The sequence below is a fragment of the Hippopotamus amphibius genome, chromosome 16 (assembly GCF_030028045.1).
Source record: "Hippopotamus amphibius kiboko isolate mHipAmp2 chromosome 16, mHipAmp2.hap2, whole genome shotgun sequence".
Taxonomy (NCBI): domain Eukaryota; kingdom Metazoa; phylum Chordata; class Mammalia; order Artiodactyla; family Hippopotamidae; genus Hippopotamus; species Hippopotamus amphibius.
The window spans coordinates 58,608,999-58,634,140 of record NC_080201.1 but is presented as its reverse complement, the minus strand read 5'-3'; the positions used below and the strand labels follow the sequence as shown (position 1 = coordinate 58,634,140).

At 50.7% G+C, this 25,142-nt stretch overlaps 1 protein-coding gene across 3 annotated transcripts in view; it reads right to left on the bottom strand.

The window, feature by feature from the left end:
• The window catches only part of AP2A1 (adaptor related protein complex 2 subunit alpha 1), a 48,333-nt gene that overhangs the window by 12,438 nt on the left and 10,753 nt on the right, over positions 1–25,142 (bottom strand). For 2 of the 3 annotated variants that reach the window (XM_057711963.1, XM_057711964.1), the window contains exons 1-5: positions 20,688–20,892; positions 9,081–9,149; positions 8,830–8,972; positions 8,455–8,648; positions 227–356 (exon numbers count right to left, since the gene is read on the bottom strand). In XM_057711963.1, coding sequence (XP_057567946.1) covers positions 227–356; positions 8,455–8,648; positions 8,830–8,972; positions 9,081–9,149; positions 20,688–20,754 — 603 coding nt within the window. In that variant the 5' untranslated portion in view covers positions 20,755–20,892. Of the gene's footprint in view, positions 1–226; positions 357–8,454; positions 8,649–8,829; positions 8,973–9,080; positions 9,150–20,687; positions 20,893–25,142 lie in introns of those variants that run through there. The other variant, XM_057711965.1, reaches the window with a different exon arrangement.

The following is a 25,142-nucleotide window of genomic DNA, read 5'->3' as shown; positions in this document are numbered from 1 at the left end:
GTGTTGGGGACACTGGACAGGATCCCTGAGCAGCCAGATGGGTGTCAGCGACAGGCGTGGGGGCCCCTGGGCTTCCAGGTAAGAATCAGGGCAGAGAAGGGGTCCCCAAGCATCCAAGTGGAGTCAGGGCAGAGTGGAGAGCCCTGGGCGTCCAGGTAGGTGCCAAGGGCAGGTGGGTCTTGGGGGCAGTGGTCCAGGGTCCCTGGGCACCGGGCAAGGGCCTCACCATGTGCTGGTCATTGAGCAGGTGCACCACGCGGGCTGTCCACTCGCCCATGGGCACCAGGTCGGGCGAGGCCTTGTAGAGCCGCAGCAGACACAGGGCCGCACTCTGCTTCACGCTGTCCATGCTGTCCCTACAGGGACACAATGTGGGGTGGGAGTGGGGTGTCAGTGTGACCCCAGCCCCACACACCTCCCCCCTCATCTCTCGCTCCTCCCAGGAAGCATGTCCAGCGAGAGCTGGAAAGAGCCCAAGAGACCCGGGAACCCATTTGGCGCTGCCCTCACTGCCTACTGGGCCTCAGTTTCTTCATCTGCAAAATGGGTTGCATCTCAGTAACCTCATGGGGTCATGGGCAGGGCTGAGCAAAATGCCAAGCGTGGCTCTGCGACTTCAGTTACTGTCCACTTATCTAGCGCCTACTGGGCACTAGGCACTGCTGTTTGCACTGTGGACAGAGTGGTGGACAAATTGGTCCAAAGTGTGTCCTCAGAGAGCGCTTACATTCTCACCGGGGCAGCTGGCATCCTACCACAACAGATACCGCCCAGGTTCAGCACTACAGAGCAAACTAGGGCAGCCGGCCCAGGGATGCTATTTTGGATAAGGTGCCAGGTGAACAGAAAACTGAGAGAAAAGGCTAAAAACCTACACAGAATGTTCCCAGAGGAGAGAAGAGCCTGTGGAGGCCCTGAGGCAGGCAGGCCTGTGTGTGGGAGGAGCTTGGAGGCAGCTTGTGTGGCTGGAAACAGGAGAGAGCAGGGCCGAGGGCCAGGCCGTGCAGGGCCTTGCAGGCCACGGGGAGGGCTCTGCTTTTACCCAGTGGGAAGTGGAGCCGCTGCAGGTGACAAGCAGGGAAGCTATGATACAAGGCAATAGTGGTAAAAGCTATGACCCAGGGCCCTTCTGATCTGCCTGGCCCTTGTACAGGCATTCTATGTGGACTGGCTCATTCATTCTATCTCCACAACAAACTGAGAAACTAGGTACTACTATGGACCGCTGTCCCCAGATTTGACTTATGTTTTTATTTTTTTTAATTAAAAAAATTGGGGGGGAGGGACTTCCCCGATGGTGCAGTGGTTAATAGTCCGCCTACCATTGCAGGGGACATGGGTTTGAGCCCTGGTCCGGGAAGATCCGGAGCAACTGGGCCCATGTGCTGCAACTACTGAAGCCTGCGCGCCTAGAGCCCGTGCTCCACAATTAGAGAAGCCACCGCAATGAGAAGCCCGCGCATCACAACGAAGAGTAGCCCCGGCTCACCGCAACTAGAGAAAGCCCACACGCAGCAACGAAGACCATTATTGCAGCAATGCAGCCAATAAATAAATATTAAAAAAAAAATTTTTTTTTTTTTTGGCTGTGCCACACGGCTTATGGGATCTTAGTTCCCTGACCAGGGATCAAATCCAGGCCCACAGCAGTGAAAGCACTGAGGCCCTAACCACTAGACCAGCAGGGAATTCCCTGACTTTTGTTTTTAAAGGGTCCGTCTGCTGCTGTGTGGAGAAGAGATTGTGGGAGGCTGGGGGGGGCGGTGGCGGGCGCTGGTGGTAGCAGCAACAGTCCAGGCAGGAGATGACAGCAGACGACAATGCCTCAGAGCGGGCTGCAGCCGTGCAGGTGAGAAGTGGTTCCGTTCTGATACATTTTTAGTATGAGGTGGTGGGACAGAAGAGGGGACAAGGTGACCCTCAAGTTTCTGACCTGATGGAACTTCAAGTGGTGAAACCATTTGTTTCGTGGGGACCTGGGGCAAGATGCAGGGTGGCGTGGGGCGCTGAGTGGGACCCAAGTTTGATACTGAATAGATACAAAGTTAACATGTTAACGAGACACCCGGTGGGGTCCTGGACCCACAGGGCTGTGTGGCCTCTGACAAGTTCCTTTCCCTCTCTGAGCCTCCATGATGTCCTTCATAAAATGGGAAGCCTACTCCCCTCTTCAGAGGAGAGGAGGCCTGTCAAACACTGAGGTTGGCTGAAGAATGCTCCCCCAAACACATCCACATCCTAATGTCCAGACACTGTGAGTGTGTTCCCTTACATTCAAAGGGGACGCTGCAGATATGACTAAATCAGGGATCTTGAGATGAGCCCTAAATGTAATCACAAGGTCCTCAGAAGAGGGAAGGAGGAGGACCAGAGGCAGAGAGATGCTAAGGACAGATTCGGGGATCAGAGAGAAGATGCGACGCTACTGACTGAAGACGGAAGGGGCCATGAGCCAAGGCATGCAGGTGGCCTCTAGAAGCTGGAAAAGACCAGGAAACAGATTCTCTCCGAGAGCCTCCAGAGGGCACCAGTCCTGCTGACACTTGATTTTAGCCCAGTGAGACTCACTGTGGACATCCGACCTCCAGAACTGTGAGAGAATCAGTGTGTGTTTTAAGCCCCTAAGCTTGTCGTCATCGGTTACGGCGGCCACAGGAAACTCAAGACGCACTTGGTTAACACAGAACCCGGCAGCCAATGGTGTTCCATCCCCGGGGGCTGAGTCCGAGCCCTGGTCAGTACCCAGGTTCCAACATCACGAAGAGCATGAAGTGTGACAGTGTTCCAGAAAGCACTCCCGGTTTCTGGGATCAGACAGTCCTGCTTGTGGGGCGTAGTTTGGGGATAGGCCACTGCCCCCTCTGACTGGCAGTTTCCTCTTGGGGGATGTGAGGACCTCAAAAGGATCAGAGGATGAAGAAGTGAGCCTGGGTATCATGGCCTCGAGCACAGAATGGGTCTTGGGAGAGGTCTTGACCACCCAGACTGTGGTCTTACAGTGATAGTTTCCCAGAAAGGACCCAACAGAAGCCTGGGCATGGGGGAAAGTCCCAGGAAGGGTGGGAGAACCTGCAGGAGTTAAAGGCCAGGTGAAATGATGTTTTACTGCATGTGCAGGAGAAACGTGAACTGCACAGACACGGTGGCTCCGTTTTTTCCTGTCAGCCAGGCAGACATGTGTGTTGGCCAGACTGGGGAGATGGGAGCCCTCGGGTGCTGTGGCCGTGAGTGCACACAGGGACAGGCCGTCGGAAGAGGAGCTGGGCCACCCACCCCCCTGGTCAGGCAGCCACTGTGAGGGATGTGGACCAAGACCAGCAACTCCACTCCTGAATGCCCACCCTGGGGAAAGGCACACACACGTGCTCGAGGTCACCGTGCAGGAATGTTCCCTGCCTGACTGTCATCAGATTACAACTGGAAACCAGCAGAAAGTCTGCTTACAGTGGCGCGTGATGTGAATGGCAGTCTTTCCAGCATCACTGTCACAGCTCACACCGCAGGCCGCCTGCCTCTGGCCCATGCTCTAAGAGCTTCTATGTATTAATGCATTTAATCCTCACCACAGCCCTCTAAGGAGGTGGATTCTATTATCATCTCCAGGGACAGGTAAGGAAACGTCCAAGTAGATCCCAAATAAAAGTATAAGAGCTGTCGATCAATTTGGTTACGTTACACAGAGACTATGATACTATGTAGGTAAAGTTGAAAACTACATAATGGGGAGGGTGCGGGTGCCCAGGTGCAAAAGGACAAAATATACATGGGAATAAGCACCACCAGACTCAGGGCACGAGGAGGAACGCCAGAGGGATAGAGGATGTGAGGGACCCGACATGGGAATTCAACTGCAGCTGTTTTCTTTGTTTTTTTTTTTTTGAAACAAGGCGTGATACCTTATGACCCAGCAATTTCACGCCCAGGCAGCTCCGCAAAAGAACTGAAAACAGTTCACACAAATGCGTGCCTTATTCATCACAGCTGAAAGGTGGAAACTTGGCGATGCGTGGAGAAATAAAATGTGGTCCATCCATACAGTGGAATGTTATTACTGGCTCACAGAAATGAATGAAGCCCTGACACATACTACAACAGGGATGAACCTCAAAAACATTATGCCAAGAGAAAAGAAGCCAGACACAGGGACTTCCCTGATGGTCCAGTGGGTAAGACTCTGCACTCGCAATGCAGGGGGCCCACGTTTGATCCCTGATCGGGGAACTAGATCCCGAATGCATGCCGCAACTAAGACCCAGCACAGCCAATCAATCAATCAATCAAAAAAATATAAAAAAAAAGATGCCAGACACAAGTGCCGCATAGTGTGATTCCATTTATCTGAAACGTCCAGAACAGGCAAATCTTTAGAGACAGAGAGCAGATCAGAAGTTGCCTGGGGCTGGGGCGAGAGGGCCTGGGGAGTGACTGCCGATGGGCATGGGGCTTCTTTTCTGGGGTGATGGAAACATTCTGGAATTAGATAGTGGGCTGCACAACACTGCAAATGGGCTAGAGACCACAGAACTGTACACTTTAAAATGCTTAAAATGGTGAGCTTTATGTTATTTGAATTTTATCTCAAATTAAAAAAAAAAAATCTACCTAAAAAAACAGTTCCCTGGAGTGCCCTGGTAGCCTAGTGGTTAGGATTCTAGGCTTTCACTGCTATGGCCCGGATTCCGTCCCTGGTCAGGGAACATTCAAAAGCCATGTGGCACAGCCAAACACACAACAAAACAAGCAGACAAACAAAAACCAGTTCCTTTGTGCCCCAGTCACTGTCAAGGTCAAGTTTCCATTGTTGAGAGCCCAGCCTACTGTCAGACAAGCCCAGTGTGGCTTATGACTTTCGCAGGGCACAGCCCCTCGTGTGCAACAGGGACATCACCTGTGCTCATATATGTTTGTCACACTGGCTTCTTTCTCAGCCCTCAGAGGTGCCAAGCTGTCCTCATTCAGGGTGACTGGCCACCTGACTCACCCAAGCCAATGCCACCTGCCTGTCCTGATCTTAAACTGTTAGCAGCTTCCACCATGGCTGACCACTCCCTCCTCTGTGAAACTTTCTCCTCCAAGCTCTGAGCCACAGCCCATTCTGCATTTTCCTTCCATCTCCCCGGCCAGACCTCCATACGCTGGGTCACCGCAGCCCTCAGCTTGCGGTCTCTTGTCTTCCCTGGTCACATCCTGCCTCAGGGACCTTATCTGGCAGTGGCTTTAATTACCATCCACCCTGCGCTGTCTCATCTGGTGGCCCCTAGCGACTTGAAGCCACTGAGCACTTGAACAACGGAGTGAGTCCAGACTGAGATGCCATGTGTGGAAATTACACATTGGTTTTAAAGACAACGCAAAAAATATTGGATAACTTATATGTTGATCTGATGTTAAAATGATTCTGGATGGATCAGGTGAGATTAAAAAATATATATATAGGGACTTCCCTAGTGGTCCAGTGGTAAGACTCTGAGCTCCCAATGCAGGGGGCCCGGGTTCAATCCCTGGGCAGGGAACTAGATCCCACATGCTGCAACTAAGAGTCCCCATGCCACAGCTAAGAAGTTCACATGCTGCAACTAAAGATCACGCATGCTGCAACTAAAGATCCCAAGTGCCACAAACTAAGACCCGGTGCAGCCAAAATAAATACATAAATAACTAAAACATATATATCTCTTAAATTTCTTGGCCATGCCTCGCAGTATGTGGGATTTTAGTTCCCTAACCAGGGATTGAACCAGTGTCCCCTGCCTTGGAAGTGTGGAGTCTTAATCACTGGACCACCAGGGAAATCCCTGAGATTAAAATATTAAAGTTAGCTTTACTTGTATGTCTTTGTCTACTAGGCATCTCAGATTCAACACGGTCAAACGCAACTCTGGATCTTCCTCTCCTTCACCTGGTTCTCCCCCACCCCCTCGCTCCATCATTCATCCACCTGTTCCACTTCATTCCTCTCTCTCTCCCTCACACCGTATACAATCGGTACTGTCATCTTTCCTTGCAAAACATACAGCTCTAGTAAGTACCGGTGAACCAGTACAACCCTGGTCCCAGCCACTGTCAGCTCTGCCCAGGACGGCAACAGACATCTCAGTGGTCTCCCTGCTACCACATTTGGTGCCTCCAACAGTCTCTAGGCTACTTGAATCTAAGGATCAGGCTCTTTCATTGACTCTGGTATATTCTTAGCCACCATCTGTTCAAACACTGCCTCTGCTATGATTCTCTCCCTTCTCTCTTTCTAGAACTCTACACAGTGTTGTTAGACTTTTCCTATCTCCCTTGACTCAACCTCTCTTTTAAATTTTTTCATCTCTTTGATTCTCTGGGTTGCATGTTGATTAATTTCCCCAGTTCTTCTGCTTATTTACAATCCTTGCTTTGGTTCTGTCTACTCTGCTGCTAAACTAGACCACTTAATTTTTCTTTAATTTAAATATCATCCATTTCTTTTTTTAAATATGCTTACACTTTACTCCATTTTTCTTGAAACATATTAAACATACTTATTTTACATTCTGTATGAAAACGCTAATTCAACTGTTATCTCCCATTTTCTTTCTGCTGGCTCTCCCTCATGGTGCCTCGCACCCCGTGTTTAGTGATTTTCGACTGTGAGCTACTCATGTTAACTTGGAGCGTCATCTGTGGAAATCATTGAGGCCTGTGGTGAAGATGGGTTTCTCCTGAAAAGACTTGTTTGCTTCTGTCAGGCACTGGGGTACTAGCAGTTTGTAGCACTTAAACTAAAGCTTGGCTTAAGGATCTATGGACGGCCCAGGAAGGGGAAAACTGGACTGAAAACCAGTGTGTGGGCTGTTCCATACCAAAGTTCAAAAAGGATAATTTTGCTTATAGACCCTAAGGGGATTTATTTCTACATCTCCCTCACTTTGAAGCATGGCCTCTGGAGCCTCTGCTTGAACAAGCTTGTCCTCTGTTCCCAGAGGGTATGCGGCCCCAAAACCAATACCTAGGTTCATCCAGGTCAGCAAATGCCCTAAGCAAAATCCAGCTTCAGCACTTTGGTCACCTTCCTGGGTACCAGGCTCCTCTTAGCTTGTGGCCTGTGTGCCTCCTTATTTTCTTGCTAGCTCATGAATACACCGAAGAATCTTCCCGTTCCTCTTTTATCCCACACTGATAACTGGGTTTTGGAGAGAGCATTAGGCAGGAATCTAGCCCACAAGGTGCCAGAACTACAAGTTCTACCTTCTCCCACACCAGGCCTAGTGATCTTTTATGTCATTCACCTGCTCAGAAGACACCTATGGCCTCCCACTTCAATTAGAATAAAATCCATACTCCCCCTATTCTCTCCCTTGCTCACCAGTCAAGCCAGAGATACTATCTCTTGGTTCCTTGAATGTACAACGCTCATGCCTACCTCAGGGACTTTGCACTTGCTGCTCCTTTTGCTTGGAGCACTTTCTCCAACACTTCCGAATGACTATATTCTCCTTATCATTCCAGTCTCAAATTTACACGTCACCTCCTTGCAGAGATCCTCCCTGATGAGTCTGATTTATGCAGCCTCCTCTACCATCTCTGCTGCCCCCATGACCCTGTTTTGTTTTCTTCAGGGGAATTGTCACTGTCTGAACTCAACTCTTTTCTTTGCCTATGTGTTTGTTCTTTGGATTCCCCCCTGGGGTGTAAGCTCCCTGAGGGTGGGCACAACTGTCGCCACTGTTTCCTCCTGCCTCCCCACACCCAGAACAGTGCCTGGCACATTGCAGGTGCTCAAGAAATATCTGCTGAACAACCTCTTGCTTCAGAAAGATCACACATGCTGATCCACCTCCCTTCATGCCTTTCCCTTTTCCACGGCCAACTCCTCCTCCTCATCAAGGTCTCAGCCTGATGTCACTTTCTCTAAGAAGCCCTCCCTGATCCCCCAGGCTAGGTCAGGCGTCCCTAGTAAATGCCCTCATGGGCTCCTGCATCCCACAGCATGGTTCTGAGAGGAAATGTATGTTTCATCCTGCAATTACTCAATCGACATTTATCCCTCACATTGGACCATAAACACGGGAAGGATGGTGATTTTGTCCATTTGTGGTCATGGCTACATCCCCAGCAACCAGCATGGAGCCTTGCACATAGATGCTCAATAGATGTTTGTTGAATGAGTGAACGGAGAAGAGGCAGAAGTTCTGGAGGGCTGTCACCGACATAAAGTTATCACCTCTTCTTTACTAGCTGTTAAAGGTCAATCAGATAGACATCCCACTGACTTTGTTGGGTAGCTGCCTTACACTGTCGAGTCACTTTGGTGAGACAACAGGAGACAGCCACAGGGCTGCCACCAGAATCACGGCAGTGCCAAGCCCAGCATTATCCCCATGTCCCGGCTGGGAAACCTTGGGCAGGTGACACAACCTCTCTGACCCTCAAACTGGGTTGGGTCTTGTCTACCTCATCCCCCGACCTGGGTCCCCAGTGCCTCACCCAGCCACCAAGATGCGAGGGATGTCAGCGGCAAAGGCCTCGCCCATCTCCCGGCTGCCCACGTTGGCGATGCAGTGCAGGGCCAGGCACATGAAGGTGGGGTTGCGGCTGGCCAGGTCGTTCTTGATGGCGTTGTTGATGAGCCGGATCAGCTCGGAGTTGGAGTTCACCAGTACCGAGATGAACAGGTAACCCTGCGTGGGGGAGGGGGTGGGAGGCTTGGAGCCTCACGGCTAACTGGCCCTAGACCCCAGCCCTCAACCCTGGAGTCTGTACTTCTTGCCTGTCCTCCCTTAGACCCAGGAGTCCAGGCCCCAGCCCCTCCCACCTGAGACCCAGGCGTCCAGGCCCCCAGCCCCTCCTCCCCAGACTCACTATCTGCTTCTCTGTGTACTTGTTGGAGCTCAGCAGGTTCACAGCCTCCATGTGCCCAAAGTCAATGTCGTGGCCAAGCAGGAAGATGAAGAGCAGCTTGCACACATACTTTTTCTTGCTGTAGCCATCCAAGGCTTTGTCCCCTGGGGCCAGAGGAAGGAGGAAAGGAGAGGCAAAAATGAGGAAGGATTATAGGTACAAGTCCCAGGAATCCCGGCCCCCAGCCCACTCCTCCTGGGCCCCCAGCCTACCCTTGAACTTGGAGCGGATGTTGGCCAATTCCTTGTTGATTCTCTTGATCTCCGCCTCCTTGCTTTTACCTGGTGGGGAGAAGGCAGGACAGGTGAGGAGGGTCCCAGAGAGCTGAGCTGCCTGCCCTCACTATCCTGGGCAAGGTCCCTTCCGGCTGGAAGGGCAGACTCTCCCCACTCTGCGGCTGCAGGCCCGGGGGCGGAGTCCAGGTCTGGGCCCCATCTCTAGCTGGGAGCTCCGGGGAGCTGGGAGCCTCGGCTCTTTGGTCCCTACCACCCAGAGGAGAAGCCCGACACACACTTTGGGGTGCTCCCTGGCTCACTCCCTCCTCTGGCTCTTGTCCCACCCATGGCTCTGGTTACTGCTGCATCAGCTCCCAGCTAAAATATGCCCCTGGCAGGAAATGTGTGATGAATGAATGAATGAAGAGATCAGCTGCCTTTGAGCTGGCCCCCAGGACCCTAACCCCCACCACATCCCCAGAGCTCAGTGTCTCCTGAAAACTGCTCTGCCTCAGCTTCCCAATTCCAGCCAGTCACCAGGCCAGACCCTTGGGTCCTGAGCTCCCCGCTCCCTCCCCACAACCTGTCAGTTCTCCATCCCCCCCACCCCCCAGACCCACTTCCTCCCTCTCCCAGCCTGACAACCTCTCCCAAACATGTCTGTGCACATCCCTGCACTTCTGACAAGATCCACCCAGGGAGGACTGGAGAGGGTCTTCCCCTCCCGGGTCCCACAGGCCAGGTCCCGCACTTCCTCTGTGCTTCTTGATGCCCAGGCGTCCCCATCAGAGTGCGATCCGACTGGATGGTGACCGGGTCATTGCTGGCTGTGTCCCTCCTCACGACCCCCAGTTCCACTAGAGCCAGATGTCACCATCGTGCCCTAGACAGGCTCCACTGTTCCCTTGGCTTCTCCAAAGAGAAACCTGGGCGTCCTCACCCCCTCACTCAAGCCATCGCCATGTCCTCTTGGTTTGACCTTCAGAACATGTCCCCACACAACCTCTACCATGACCCCCTCGTCCAGACCCCACGCCCGCCCACCCAGATCACTGTGGCCGCCTCCTTCCTGGCCTCCCTGCCTCCCACTGGGGGGACTCCACCCCGTGGGCTACCAACCCCTCTGGCCCTGCCCTGGCCACCCCGCCAGTGTCACCCCTCACCGCCTTGCTCTGTGTCCCTGCCTCTCAGGCCTCCACCAGTTCCAGGGACCATCCATACTCCTTCCTACCTCCAGGGCCTTTGCTCGCGCTGTGCCCTCCATCTGCCCATCTGTCTAGTTCTCTTCACATCATTTGGGTCTCAGCTCTTGTCACCTCCTCCAAGAGGCCTTTCTTGGCCAGTTCTTTCTTTCTTTTATTTTTTTGGCCACGCCTTGGGCATGTGGGATCTTAGTTCCCCAACCAGGGAGACCAGGGATCGAACCCATGCCCCTTGCAGTGGAAGAATGGAGTTCTAACCACTGGACCGCCAGGGAATTCCCTCTTGGCCAGTTCTTTAAAGTCAATGCCTTCTTCTTCTGTTTCCATCATTTAAAAATATGTCCTCCCTGGCACATTTCACACCACGTAACTGTGGTATTTATCTTCACTGTCAAACCTCGGCTCCCACTTCAGATTATAAGCATCAAGAGGGAGCTACTAGAACAGTGCCCAAAATACAGCAGGTGCTTAATAAAAGTCTGGTCATCGGAAGGATGGAGCCTGCTCTGACCCATGGCTGTGTCATCTGTATGTGGCCAGGCAACTGGGAGGTTTCCAACTCCTGGGGAAACTCCCACAAGCCCCATTTTCGCTATCATCCCCTCCAGGAAGCCCCCTCTGATTAGCACCTTCTGATCAGTTCGAGGCAGACACTAGAGCTGCCGTGTCCAACACGGCAGCCAGCAGCCAGGTGGCTTTCGAGCACCCGAAACTTGGCTATTCCCAACTGAGATGGGCAGGAAGTGGCAAAGACACACCGGATTTAGAAGACAGTGTGGGGGAAAAAAAAGGAATGTAAACTATCTCATTACAAATTTTTAAATATAATTAATTTAAAATTTTTTAATAAAAAAATTAAATATTGAAGACATGTTGAAATGAAAATATTTAGGGTGCATCAGGTTACATTAATATATTATTAACATTAATTTGGCCCATTTCTTTCTCCTTTTTTAACAAAAAAGTGGCTCTTAGAGAAGTTAAAAATCACATGTGCAGCTCGCACTCTCGGCAGTGCTGCTCTCGGGCTTTCCCTCGGCTCCCACACTGCCCAGGTCACCTCCCTGAGCGCTGCTGTGGGTATCTGGGTCTGCTTCTGTCCCCAGACCGCACCAGGAGCCACCTGAGGGCAGAGCCACCACCGTCTGCCACTTTTCTCGGTAGTGACTCCACGTTGCATGGGCTTACTGAGTGCCTGAGCTCAGGAAAGGCGTGAAGATGTGAAGAAAAGGTCTGAAGAGGTACGGAGTGACCCACTCCCAGTCCTCAGAGAGCGTGGGAGGTCTCTGGGACCCAGGTGATGAAGGGCCAGTACCTCAGTGATGAGGCTGAAGTGGCTGTGTGGCCCCAGAGGCCATCTGATGCTTCATTGATTCATTACACGTTTCCTGAGCCCCGTGGGCCAGGTCCGAGTGGGGCGGTGCTAGGCACCCAGGACCCTCGAAGATCTGGTACTTTTGATTCTCCCCTAGGGACTCCTGGCCTGGTGGGGCGCAGGTAAGGGGCCCCATCCCCACACCAGAGCCAGTTGTGCAGGACTGGAGGTCACCTGGACACCCCCTGGGGCCTTGCTGGTGGCTGCCAAGAATAGGGACATTTGAGGAGGGCCGTGGAAGATGAGGCGGGTTCAGGAGCAGTTCACCAGCAAGAACTAAGCCAGAACAAAGCGACGATGCGGAGGCGCGCCCACAGAGGGTGGCCGGGGGTCAGGACAGCGCCTCCCTCTGGGGGCGGGGCAGGGGCAGTGACCAGCAAAGGCGCAAGGCAGTCCCTCAAAACTGGCGCGCATGCTCCGTCCTCCTCCTAACCTGAGGATGACCACGCAATTGCTCTCATCAGTTGCCTTAAAGCTGTTCTGTAGGGACCAGAAAAAAATACCAAACAGCTTTTATACATGGACCATACAACACACAGTGGCTGCCTAACCTCTACCACAGACAGACGGATATCTGAACGGCAATTAAATCACTGAGGCTAGGGCCTTCTCTGGCCTTCGTGTACACCTCTATTAAAAGCTTCAAGAAGCAGGCAAAACTAACCGGCAAACTGTGGGTGTTGTTTCCGCATCTGGGGGCCAGTTACGCACCTGGGTTCAGTCAGGGCAAATTCATCAGATTTTGATCATGAATTCATCAAAGTTCATGACTTGCGAGCTGTGAGTTTTTTTATAAATACAGTATCTCTCTATATACATGTGAATACGCAAAGTAATATATTTGTATACAAATATATATTAATATATTTTATAGTGAAGTTTTTCAATGATGTAGAAGAGAATATCAAACAGATATAGACAACTTAAAGAATACTCAGGAATTCCCTGGCGATCCAGTTGTTAAGACTCCTCACTTTGGTCCGGGTTTCATCCCTGGTTGCAGAACTGAGATCTCGCAAGCTGTGGGGCATGCCCCCCCCCAAATTTCAAAGATAACATAAGCACATGACAGAGAATATGGAAAAGAAAAATAATGGCCATAGTTCCATAAATGTTGGCTAATTTGAATTATTCTTCAATACACCTCTTTATAGCTAAATGACAACACATACATCATTATTTTTTTAGAATAAAGTCCTCGAAATAAAGCTGTTAGATCAACACATATGCTCGTTTTCAAATTTTTCTGATACGTGCAGGCAAATGGCTCTCCTATAATGAACCAGTTTATATCCCACCATCATGGTATGAGAATCTGTTTCCTAATAAAAGAATGTATGATAGTCGGCTGAGTAATTAAGTAATTTATTTACTTATTATGCTCTAGTTGGACATTTCACTCACTTAATAAAAAAATATTAGTGGCTGCTATGTGTAAAAATTAAAAATAAATTTTTAAATAAAGAATAGTCAAAGAATATATGCATGTTTGTGTGTGTATATGTTTCTTCTTTAAACAGTCTTTAAATTGTCCACATCTATTTGATATTGTCTTCTGTATCACTGGTATACTTTGCTACAAAAAAGAATTCACAGAAAGAACAAAGCATCAGGTCTCCAAAAGAGAATGCTCTCTAGAGGAAGGGCCTCCCAGCAGAGGGCATAACCTCTGCAAATATCTAGAGCCTGGGTACCCCGAGACAGCGCCTGCGTGCTGCTGAGGGTAATGCATGGGAGACAGGGGGTAACGGCAGCTGTGGCAGAACCGGGCTCATGGAAGGAACTTTCCATCACTCAGGGCCAGCCTGCGACAGAGGGGATGAGCTCCCCATCACGGGAGGCATGTAAGCATTTCAGGATGTTTTAAAGAGATTCCCTTATCCTCAAACATTTCCTGGGCCAGGCTCAGGGATGAGTCACACCTGCTCTGCCCTGCAGATGCTCCTTGATTGGAGGGGAGGCTGACAGGGACAATGGGGAAAACTCTGACTGAGGCAAACACAGTGGGGGCTGGGAGGCTAGAATCAGATTAGGGGAGGAATTCTTCCCAGGACCCAGCTCCTGGGACTTTTTTTTTTTTTTTTTTTTTGGCCCTACTGCGCAGCATGTGGGATCTTAATTCCCCAACCAGGGATCAAATCCATGCGCCCTGCCGTGGAAATGCAGAGCCCTAACCAATGGACCACCAGGGAATGCCCCAACCCTGGGATTTTAGGCTCAAAAGACAAGGCTGACATGGACCAAGCAGAAATAAGGGGAGGTGTGCTCTGGGCACGAGGTCTAGCCTGTGCAAAGGCCTGAGGGTTAGCATGGCAGGCGGAGCTAGACTGTGCAGCCTCCTGGGTTTTGTGAGGGTGCTGGGGAGCCATGGGAGGGCCGTGGGCCTTCTTCTGCCTGCAGCTGTTGCTGTGAGGGCCATGCAGGTGGGAAAGAGGCCACGCCCTTGCTACAGGCTAGAGTAGGTTACTGCAGACCACTCCAGACGGACCTTGGGGCTTCTGACTAGGGGAGATAAGTCTTCCCTCAGCATTTAACCTGGGGCACCAGGGCAGGGCTGTCACTGCCACCAAAGGCATCCTAACAAACCCCGACTACCATGAAGGGATTGACATGCTCTTATGGTGGTAACCCAGGCACTGTCTGGCACCTCACTGCAAGACCCTTCATTGCCTTCCAGACAACTACTGTTTATAATACAAAGCACATCTCTCTACTAGGATCTGGTGTGGTGTCTCCCACACAAGTCCCAACAGCCCTGAGTCCTCAAAGAGGGTTTCTGGGAGATGATACTTGTTGACTCTGGACCCCCATAAAGTTCAGAGCATGTTGGTCCATGCCGTCCACCACGGGAGCCACTGGCCACTCGAAATATAGCTGGTGCTACTGAGGGACTGAATTCCTAATTTAACTGTAATAAGTTAAAAATTAAAAACGGATCCTCCACTCAGTTACTGGAAAAGTACGCTTGGAACAACGTGGACCCTTTGTGAATCTTCTTTTTTAACCATAAGTTTTATGAACTCTTAAGACAGAGCAAATATTTCCAGTGAAAATGTAGCCTCTGAGTTGAGAAAGGAACATAAACTGTCTCATTAATCATTGAAAAAATGTTGATTACACATTCAAATAATATTTGGGGCATACTGGGGTAAAGGAAATAAAACATACTAAGGTTAATTTCCCTGGTTTTACTTTTTTAGTGTGACCGCTGGAAAATTTAAATGTACATATATGGACGGACCTAGAGATCATCATATTAAGTGAAGTAAGTCAGACAGACAAATATCATATGATATCACTTATCTGTGGAATCTAAAAAAAGTGATACAATTGAACTTATTTGCAAAACAGAAATAGACTCACAGACATAGAAAACAAACATGGTTACCAAAGGGGATATCTGGGGGGTGGGGGTGGGGATAAATTAGGAGTTTGGGATTAACATACACTACTATACATAAAGGAAATAAACAACAAGGACCTACTGTACAGCACAGGGAAAGATACTCAACCTCAATATCTTGTAATGACCTAAAATGGAAAAGAATCTCAAAAAGGATATATATACACACACACCATGGATATGTGTATATATATATATGTGTAACTGAATCACTTTGCTGTACACTTGAAAGTAACACAACATTGTAAATTAATTATAACTCGATTTTTAAAAATGTATATATGTGGATCTTCGCATGACAGCCCTGGGTTAGACGTTATCAAAGTTGTCAACATCCCTGAGAGAAAATATTCTCCTTAAGCAACCCAGTCACACCCTGTCATTCTCCTGCTTGAACGCAGCTGCAAAGACCTCCCTGAGCTGCCACCTAGCACATTAAAGGGGCACACGCTGCTCTGTAAACCCTCTGCCTCTGGCTGGGAATGCCAGCTCCCCAAGCGCGAGGGCGGTGGCTGCGTACTGGCTGTCCCCAGGGTCCAGAGCAGTCCTGACACAGGGGAGGCTCTGAGTGCCGTGGTGGACCGAGGTCACCGGATGACACACAGGTAGAAAGGGGTGGGGCTCAGGCCTGTTTCTGTTGCTGGTCTGGATGCCACTCATAACCTAAAGCCAGTTCCTTTAAGTGTCCTGGGCAGGGCACTGAGGTTGGAGGGTGGGGGGTCCTGATGTTGGAGCACCACCAACGTGGGACTCATTCCTTCTGCTTCTTCCACAGCAGCCAGAGGGATTCTGTGAAAACCTGAGTCAAATCCTGTCCCTTCTCTGCTCTGAATCTCTCCCTGGCTCCCACCGGATCCACTAGTTCCCTCTCTGACCACAACTCCTACCTTCTTCTCGCATTCCTCCTATACCTCAAGCACAGTCCTGCCTCAGGGCCTTTGCACAGGCTGTCTGCACTGCCAAAAACGTCTTCTGCCAGATTTCTGAAGCAGGCCACCAAATTCACCCACCAAATTTTTCTTTGCTCCAACGTCACCTTCGCAGTGAGAGACGCTCTGACCAGCCTATATAAGGGCACCACCCTAACCTTGTCCCTACAGCCCTTCCGTGCTTTATTTCCTCCCAACACTCACTGCTACCTGTCTGAACACCTGAACGCTGTATTCACTTGTATATTGGTTCATCTGCCCCCTCGTATGTGAGCACCACAAGGAGACAACTTTTGCTCACCACTGTAGTCTCATCACCTAGTAAAGACTGATTTGTTCATTCATTTATCCAATCAGCAAATACCTTCCAAGGACTCCCGTGGGCCAGGCCCTGCAGAAGGCGGAACTGGAGACCCAGGGAGGGATCAGACCGGGGCCTGTGCTCCAGGGGCTGGGGGAGATGCCACAAACAGAATGGGTCACAGCTTGGAGTGGGACGTGCCAAGCTCATGGCGAGCTCCGGGCACCCCCCTGCCCACTGATTCACTTGCACTGTCCTCGGCCTTGGGGGGAGCTGGGGCCCTAGAGAGGATGCAGCCCCAGCCCCTGCCTGAGGGAGCTCCCAGTCAGATAAGTGTCTGGGAGGCTGATTCCCCCTCCAGACAGGACAGGACTACGCCCTCAGGCTGGGCCCAGCCTCACCTCTCCCTTTCTTATCTGCAGAATTTGCCCTTTCTGGCTCTCCTTCTCAAAGCCTGCCTTTCATCTCCTAGATCCTTCCCCCTGAACTCCACTATGCCCTTCAGATCCTCAGGCAGGATGGCTCCATACTCCTCCCCGTCCTCCACCTGCTCAGCTCTGAGCACCGCCTCGTCCATGTCCCCCACCCCTTCCTTTCCCCTCACTCTGGCTTGAAACCCTCTCCAGTGCTCTTGGGACAAACACCAACCTGGCCTCTGCCCACCTCCCCAATGTCAGATCCCATCCCTCTCTGCACCAGCCACATCGGCCTTAGTGCAGAGTCTCGACGGGGCCTCAGGACCTTTGCACTTGCTGTCCCTCTGCCTTCACAGCTCTTCTCCCCCTTCCCTTGGCCTGGCTAACTCCTCCCCATTGTCTGGGCAATGCAAGCAGACAGAGCTCCTGCTCCCTCAACATCATGGCCCCCTCCCTCACTGGGCTTAGGACAGCTACAGTTTTTTTTCCATTTAAAAAAAATTTTGATGCAAACAAGAAGGGAGCCAGAATAGGGCTTTTAAACAAGTAGATCTAATTTTGAAAGTAAATTTCCGATAATTTTCTGGGGGGCAACAAAACATACCTCCCTGAACGCCCTGTAATATATTTAGATCTGATTTTAGGTTTCTTCCTCAATTTAGGTAAAGAAAATAAAATTAATACATCATCTAACAGTGGCATATATGAAATAAACAAGGATTTGCACAGAAAACTATATTCAACATCCTATAACAAACCATGATGGAAAAGAATACGAGGAAAAAAATATATATGGATAACTGAATCACTTTGCTGTACACTTGAAACTAACGCAATACTGTAAATCAACTATACATCTATTTTTAAAAAATTGAGATACAATTCACATACCATACAGCTCACCATTTGACAGTACGATTCGGTGGTCTTTAGCAGATCCACAGTGTTGGTCAGCTATCACCACCATCTAATTCCAGAACATTCTCATTACCCCCAAAAGAAACCCTGTTCTCATCAGCAGTCACTCCACATTCCACCACCCCCTAGCCCTAGGCAACCACTCAACTATTTCCTGTTTCTCTGGATTTGCCTATTCTGGACATTTCATATAAGTGGGATCCTACAACATGTAGCCTTTTGTGTCTGGCTTCTTTCACTTAAAATGATGTTTTCAAGGTCCATCCATGTTGTAGCCTCTACAGCACTCCATTCTTTTTAATGGCTGAATAATATTCCATTGTGTGGGTATCCACACTGTGTTTCTCCATCCATCTGCTGGTGGACATTTGGGTTTTTTTCCGCTCTTTGGCTATCTATCATGAATGATGCTGTTTGAACATCAGTATACAAGTGTTTGGAAGATGGACAGCTGTGATTTTTACGCAGCACCTGTCTCCCTTGGGGGCTGGGAGTTTCATGAGGGTACAGACAAGTCTGTCCTATTTACCACTGTGTCCCCAGCACCCATGATAAGGCTTGAAACATACCAGCCATTCAACATACACTTGATTCTCCAGCCCTGATTCATTTGGCTAAATTACCTCCACTGTCCCCAAGTCGAAGTCTCCCCTCTGTCCTCTGGCTTCCCTCTGGGGTCCTGCAGCGACACCCACTTGTTTTCTCTTTCCTACCCCGCCCCCATCATCCAATCCCTTGGCAGATCCTTCAAAATCTATTCCCAACCCAAACACTTCTCACCCCAGTCAAGCCAATGCCATCTCTCACCAAGCTGCCTGCAACAGCCCCCTAATTCTTTCCCTGTTTCCGTTCCTCCTCCTTGGGTCTGTTCCCTCCCAGCAGCCAGAGGAACTATTTTAAAACATCAATCAGCTCCTGCCCCTCCTGTGCTCAAAACCTTCCTGCTGCTCTCGCTTCACTCAGAGAAAGGCCAAAGTGCTTCGCGTGGCCCACAAGGCTCCCTGTCCTTATCTCCCACCACTCTCCCTCCTTCCCTCTCTTGGCTCCAGCCACACAAGCCCCCTCATTTTTATTTGAACCCACACCAAGCGTGCTACCACCCCAGGACCTTTGAACACACCATCCTCCTGCTTGGACCCTTCTTTCCTCCAAAATCTGCAGGGCTCGATCCCTCTCAATCCTGGTTTCCCTCCCCTCCCCCACCCCGGGCTTGCCTTTCTCATTTTTCTTCACAGCACTAGTCATCGTCTGACACTGTGGTTCTCTGTGTTTATTTTTTAATCTCCCTCCTGGCATGGGTGCTCCCAAGGGAAGGAATTTTTCTTCACTGTTGTAGCCCCCATCCCCAGAGCAGTGTCTGGCACACTGGAGTGATCAAAAAGCATTTATCAAACGCATGAACGAATGAATGAACCTTCAGAGGCAAGATGTTCTGATCAATGGAGTAGTCGGTGACAAAACGGAACCGCCAAGAGGTCGAACGACTTGCCAAGGGTCACGAGGTAGGTGTCAGAGGCAATGCACACCTGCTCCTAACAGCTCCCCACCAACCCACAAATCCTCAAAGCCTCCACCCCTTTCGTAACAAACTTAACCTCTCTCCCCCACTGTGATACCCTACAGTTTCCACCCCTCTTGCCCACTAAGCACCTACTACGTGCCAGATCCTTCCATTCCTACTAAATTCTAAAATCATCACTGGGCACCTCACAGAGGCCGTTCCTCAGATCTAGCCAAATAACAACAACAGTAGCCAAGATATCTAGTGCCTGGAACACGCGAAAGGCCTCACTCACATACAGTATTATAACAACCCCATTCAGAAGGTGCAATCAGCCAGTCCCTCCTGACAGATGAGGAAACCGAGGTGAAGTCCCTCATTCAAGGTCACAAAGCTAGGGAGGGAGAGCGCTCAAACTCAAACCCAAGTCTGGCTGACCCCAAAAGCCCATGCGGATACAGCCTCTGAAGCTCTTGGCAGCTCCAAACGCCAACACCCGCTCCCAGGAGTTGGAAGCTGACTTGGCGCCAGGCCTCCCATAGTCACGACCATTCTTCCTGCTGGTGATGGCTGTCCCCATGTTGATGTGGTCAGATGGGGGAGGGTTCCAGATTCAGGACTGTCCTGCTCCCTGATCCATGACTCCTCTCTGGGACCAGGCTTACCCCAACCCCCAGCTTTACAGATCTCTTCCCCACAAATTCCTAAGGCCCCCTGGTCCCTTCTTTCAGATCTGGGCCCCTCTCCTTCTGGCACATCCCCCAAGCCCCCACATTATAAGGTCATCTCCTTTCCAGGCCCCCCCAGCTCCCTGTCTCAGATTCTCTCAAGACTCTCCACGTGCAGCACCTCTCCTCTGAGCTCCCCTCACTAACCCCTCTAGCCCCTTCTCCACTGCCCTGCGTATCCGCTAAGCAGTCCTCCATCCTGGAGCCCCTCTATCCTTCACCAGGGTCCCACTATAGTCCCCCACCTTCCCATCTCTCCTCCCCAAACCCCTGGGACTTTCTATCATTCTCAAGTCCTCTCTATGAACTAGTGGGGAGCCTCCGTGACCTATCTAGCCCCTTCCCCTCTATGACACCCCCTCGCCCAGGCCCTCAAGCCCAGTTCCTTTAGCCTTCCTGTGTTTCATGTCCTCCCAGTCCGCTCTGGCCTCCTCCCACTCTATCTCTCCACAGGGCACCCCCACCCACCCACCCACCCTTTTTACCTACATCAGGGATTTCTCTAACTCCATCGCTAATACGATCCCCCAGCCTTTCTTCTATTCCCAGGGGACACCTCTATGCCCCATCCCCAGGACTTTACTAGCCTCCTCTCTATTAAGACCCTCCCGGACGCCTCTAGCCACTCCGTGTCGTCACCTCAAGAGGCACACTATGACACCCTAAGCCCCTCCATCCCCCCCACCCTGAAGTTCCCCGCGGGGCCTCTCTCTCCTCTCACTCAACGACCGCAATGGATTTCTATCCCCTGGGCCCCTCTATAACCCCCGAACCCCTCAACTCCACGCTCCCCCCCCACCCCCGGCCGGTGTCCCCCGGCCGCGCTCTCACAGTTCCGGATGTCGGAGATGAACACGGCGAGCCCCCGCATCCCATCGCCCTTGGACACGGCCGGCATGATGGCGGTGGTGTCGGCTCCAGGCCTGGCCGGGCAGGGCACAGCACAGCGGGGGCTGGCAGGCGGGGACCGCGAGGAAAGGACCCCAAGCAGCGCCGAGGAGCCGAGCCGGCCAGTGGGGGAGGGAGGGCTGGCGGGCGGGCGGGCTGGCAGGCCGCGGCTCCGCCCCCGGCCCCTCCCCTCCCCTCCGCCGTCCTGAGCTCTCAGCAACCTATTGGTTCGAATTAATGTCGCTCAGAGTCGGGCTCATCCCCCCTCCCTCTCTCATTGGTCTCTGGACAAAGGCACGCCGCTACGATTGGTCCAGCGCCCCGCTATTTCCGTTCCGGAGTGGGAGGGGGTGGGGGCGTTGCTCGAGAGACGGGCGGAGTTCGGTTACGTATAGTGGGACCGCCCCCTCCGCTCGGCCGGGTCGGATACTGATTGGATCCGGTCGCTCTTCTAGAAGGCAGGGATTGACGTGAGGGAAGGAGGGGGAGGGGCTTGAGGAGGCGGGACTGATGTTGATTGAGGCCAATGGGCGTGTAGACCGCCCCCGCAGGCGTCGCGGATTCGCCGAGCCAGTCCTACTCCCGCCCCTGATTGGGCTGTTGTGGGGGTGAGAGGAGGACGACGATCCGTAGAGAAGGAAGGAGAAGCGGGTTGTCACTCGGCTGGGCTGGGATAGGTGGAGCGGCGCCTGCAATTCCCTGCTGCAGAGAAGGAGTTGGGAGGGGCGGGAGAGCGTGAGGTGTTTACTGCGCACGCGTCTTTCTGTTCCCCTTTCTCCCTCTTCTCCTCCACCCCCAATTCCTTGAATCTTCTTCCAGGAAGACGTCGCTTCCCCCTTCCTTTTCCTTCTCTGAAGGCCAAGATGTTAGGACCTAACTTGTCCGGAGACCAAGTATTCCAGAGCGGAGGAAACAGTAATTCAGGTCTACTCCCATTAAGTAGCGGTAAAAATTGAGGTCCAGAGAGGTTGAATGACAGGCCCAAGGTCACACAGCTCAGAAGTGGTAGAGCCTGCATTTAAACTATATTTTGGCTTTTAACAACGTTTAAATATACAATAGCTTTTGTTTTTTTTTTGCAACCATAACACCATTAAACAGATATCAAATAAAAATTGGGAGTCTCTCCACTAGACTTGGAGGTCCTGCTGAACAAGAAGGGAACCCGGTGCTGAATGAAGAACGTTGGTTAAAGGGATGGAATCGGTGAATCCGCTTTGTTTGGTCCAACTACTACCCCTTGGCGCCCCAGGGACCTTCTTTGGTTGACTGGCTATGGGGAAGGCAAAGTCTCCGGAACTCCAACGCCCCGAGCTAAAGAGAAATTTGGGGCAAAGGGAACTGGAAGGGTCCATTCTGTCACCTTGAGGAACTAAGTCCCACCCGCCGGCCTTTTCCAATCTCAGAAGCCTAGTATTCTTGGAATGAGGCTTGGGGGAGTGTCACCCGTTCTGGGAACGTCCACTCTGAATCCTGGGGGGACAGGGGCGAGAAGAGCCCACCTTCCAGGTTCAATGGATCCGTCCATTTGGGTGTCCTGGGATGGGGCTTGGGAAAGTCCATTTTAGATTCTAGGAGGACAAACATCTCTGTTTGGGGGGGGTCGGGGGGGGTGCTGTCTGCCCCAAAGAACATAGAATGCACCCATTAAAAACAACAAATATTAGGACCAACAGGAATTGGAAAAAGTCCTTTTTATGAAAGATATAATCAAGCATTCCAAGGACTGGAGGAAACACTTTCTCCCTGAGGATAACGCCATTAAAAATATATATATTAGTAGTGGGGTTGGAACTAGTCTGCTTTTCGAGGGATGCAAAGAGAGACATCCAGAGCCTAAAGCACAGGAAAATTCTGTCCTTAAGGAAGAGGGAAAGGCAACCCCCTCCCCAGCCTTAACTCTCCACCTCCCTCCCACCCACCACCTTCAAGGCTTCACCCAGAGCCCACCAGGAGCCAGACAGAGTTAACTCTGGGACTTTGGTGTGTGGGGGGCGGGGGAAATGTCCTGATTCTAGGTCCTGCCATGGGTAGGTGGGGGAACTCAGTCTTCTCCCAACCCCCTCTAGAGCTTATAAATGAGCCAAAACTTAATTTTTAAGACTGTCTCTAAAGCAAAGGCATTCTGGGCACACCTGAGGAGTCAGATTGGGAAGAACCAACCTAACGTGAAAAACCCTGGGACTGTCCCATCCTGGGGGGAGGGGAGAGGGGTGGATGTAGTGCCCCCCACCCCAACAGGAGCTCTAGGCTCACGCCTGCCAAGTTAGAGTAGCACTTTCCAGAAGAAATACAGTGGGAACCGCAAATACAGTTTTCAATATACTCCTGCCACGTTAAAAAAGTAAAAAGAAAAGGTGAAATGAATTTTAATAATATATTTCATTTAACCTCATATACCCAAATGTTATCATTTCAACACAGTTGACATAACTTCCTAAGTCTTTGAAATCTGGTGTCTATACATAAAGCACATCTCACCTGAGACGTGCCACGTCGCAAGTGCTCAGCAGCCACAAGCCATTATTGGAAAGCAGAAAATTATAGGACCGGACTTGAGCAAGACCATTCTGGGGTTCAGGGGCTCAGGAGGTGACCCACTGCTAACTTTTTAATTTTTGGGGGGGTACACCAAGTTCAATCCCCACTGCTAACTTTTAAGACCAGGTCATGAACAAGTTCATGTGTGGGGGTCTAGATGAGGCTTAGGCAAGTCCTTTTTGAGAAGCCCACGCACCACAATGAAGAGTAGCCCCCACTCGCTGCCACTAGAGAAAGCCGTCGGGTAGCAACGAAGCCCCAATGCAGGCAAAATAAATAAATAAATAATAAAATAAATATTAAAAAAAAAAGAAGCAATATTGTAACAAACTCAATAAAGTCTTTAAAAATGAAATGGTCCACGTCAAAAAAAAAAGTCTAACCTGTAAAAAACAGATTAAAATGGTGGTTACCAGCGGATAGGGCGTGGGAGATAAGACTGATGTCCTTTAAGAGTACAAACTTGCAACAAGTAATAAATAAGCCATAGAGATCTAATGCACAGCTTAGTGAATATAGATAACAATATTGTACTATAATGATGTGATACAGCTAAATGGCAACCATATTATAATATGTAAATGTATCCAAGTAAGACACACTTTAAATTTATAAACATCATGTCTAGGAATTCCCTGGCTGTCCAGTGGTTAGGACTCAGTCCAGGTTCGATCCATGGTTGTGGAACTAAGGTCCCACAAGCCACGTGGCACAACAAAAAACAAAAATACATGTCAAATGTTTTCAATAAAGAACAACTCAAAAAACAGAACAAAACAAAGTTGCAGACATTAATACACATCAACCCTGTTATGGGCTGAATTATGTCCTGCAAAAGATGTTCCAGTCCTAACCCGCAGTAGCTGTGAATCTGGTCTCATTTGGAAATAGGGTCTTTGCAGATGATCAAGTTAAGACATGGTCATTTGGGTGGGCCCAACTCCAATATGTCCAGTGTTCTTAAAAGAGGGGAAATTTGGACAGAGAGATAAACGGGTCCACAGAGAAGACAGTGTGAAGACACAGGGAAAAGATGGCCATCTACAAGCCAAGGAACACCTAAGGACACCAGATACTAGGGGAGAGGCCCAGATTCTCCCTCACAGCCTTAGAAGGAACCAACCCTGACACCTTGACCTTGAACTTCTGGCCTCCAGAACTGCCAGAAAATAACAATCTGTGGTTTAAGCCACCCAGTCTGTGGGACTTTGTTACAGCAGTCCCAGGGTCTGATACAACCCCAGCTATTCAACATGCACATCATGCACTAAAGTTCAATGTCCGTTTAGGTTCTTTCATAGGCAGAATTCACACACAATAAAAGGCTCCAATCCCAGGTGCATAAATCGATGAGCTTTGACAAATGTCCACACCGCCATCGCCCAGTTCTGCTTCCCTTTATGTCACCAATGGACATCTGGTATTTTCGGTTTGTTTATATTGCCTGCCTGTCCCCTTTCAACCCCTCACAGAATGTAAGATCCTCCAGCGCTGGTATTCAATCCTCATTGCCCCCCAGATCCTGAGAAAGGCAGAAGGCCAGTATATTACATGATGAATCCCGTCTGGATGGGGGGAAGGGGGTGCTGGGTGACCCCACAGTGAGTTTCAGGGAAAGGGAATTTGGACCCCTCCCAAGAACCAGTGGGGCCCATCCACTGTAAATTCTGGACTAAAATGAGTCAATTTCACTGCGGTGCTGAAGGGGAGGGACAGATCCCGGTGGAACTAGAAACTGAACAAGAAGAGCCCCCCTGGGGAAACGTGCTGAGTCACGATTCCTTACCCTTGTGTCCCCCCCCCGCCACTGGGGCCCAGTGGTTGGGTCCTTTATGAGGCAGCCTTGTGGGGACAGGG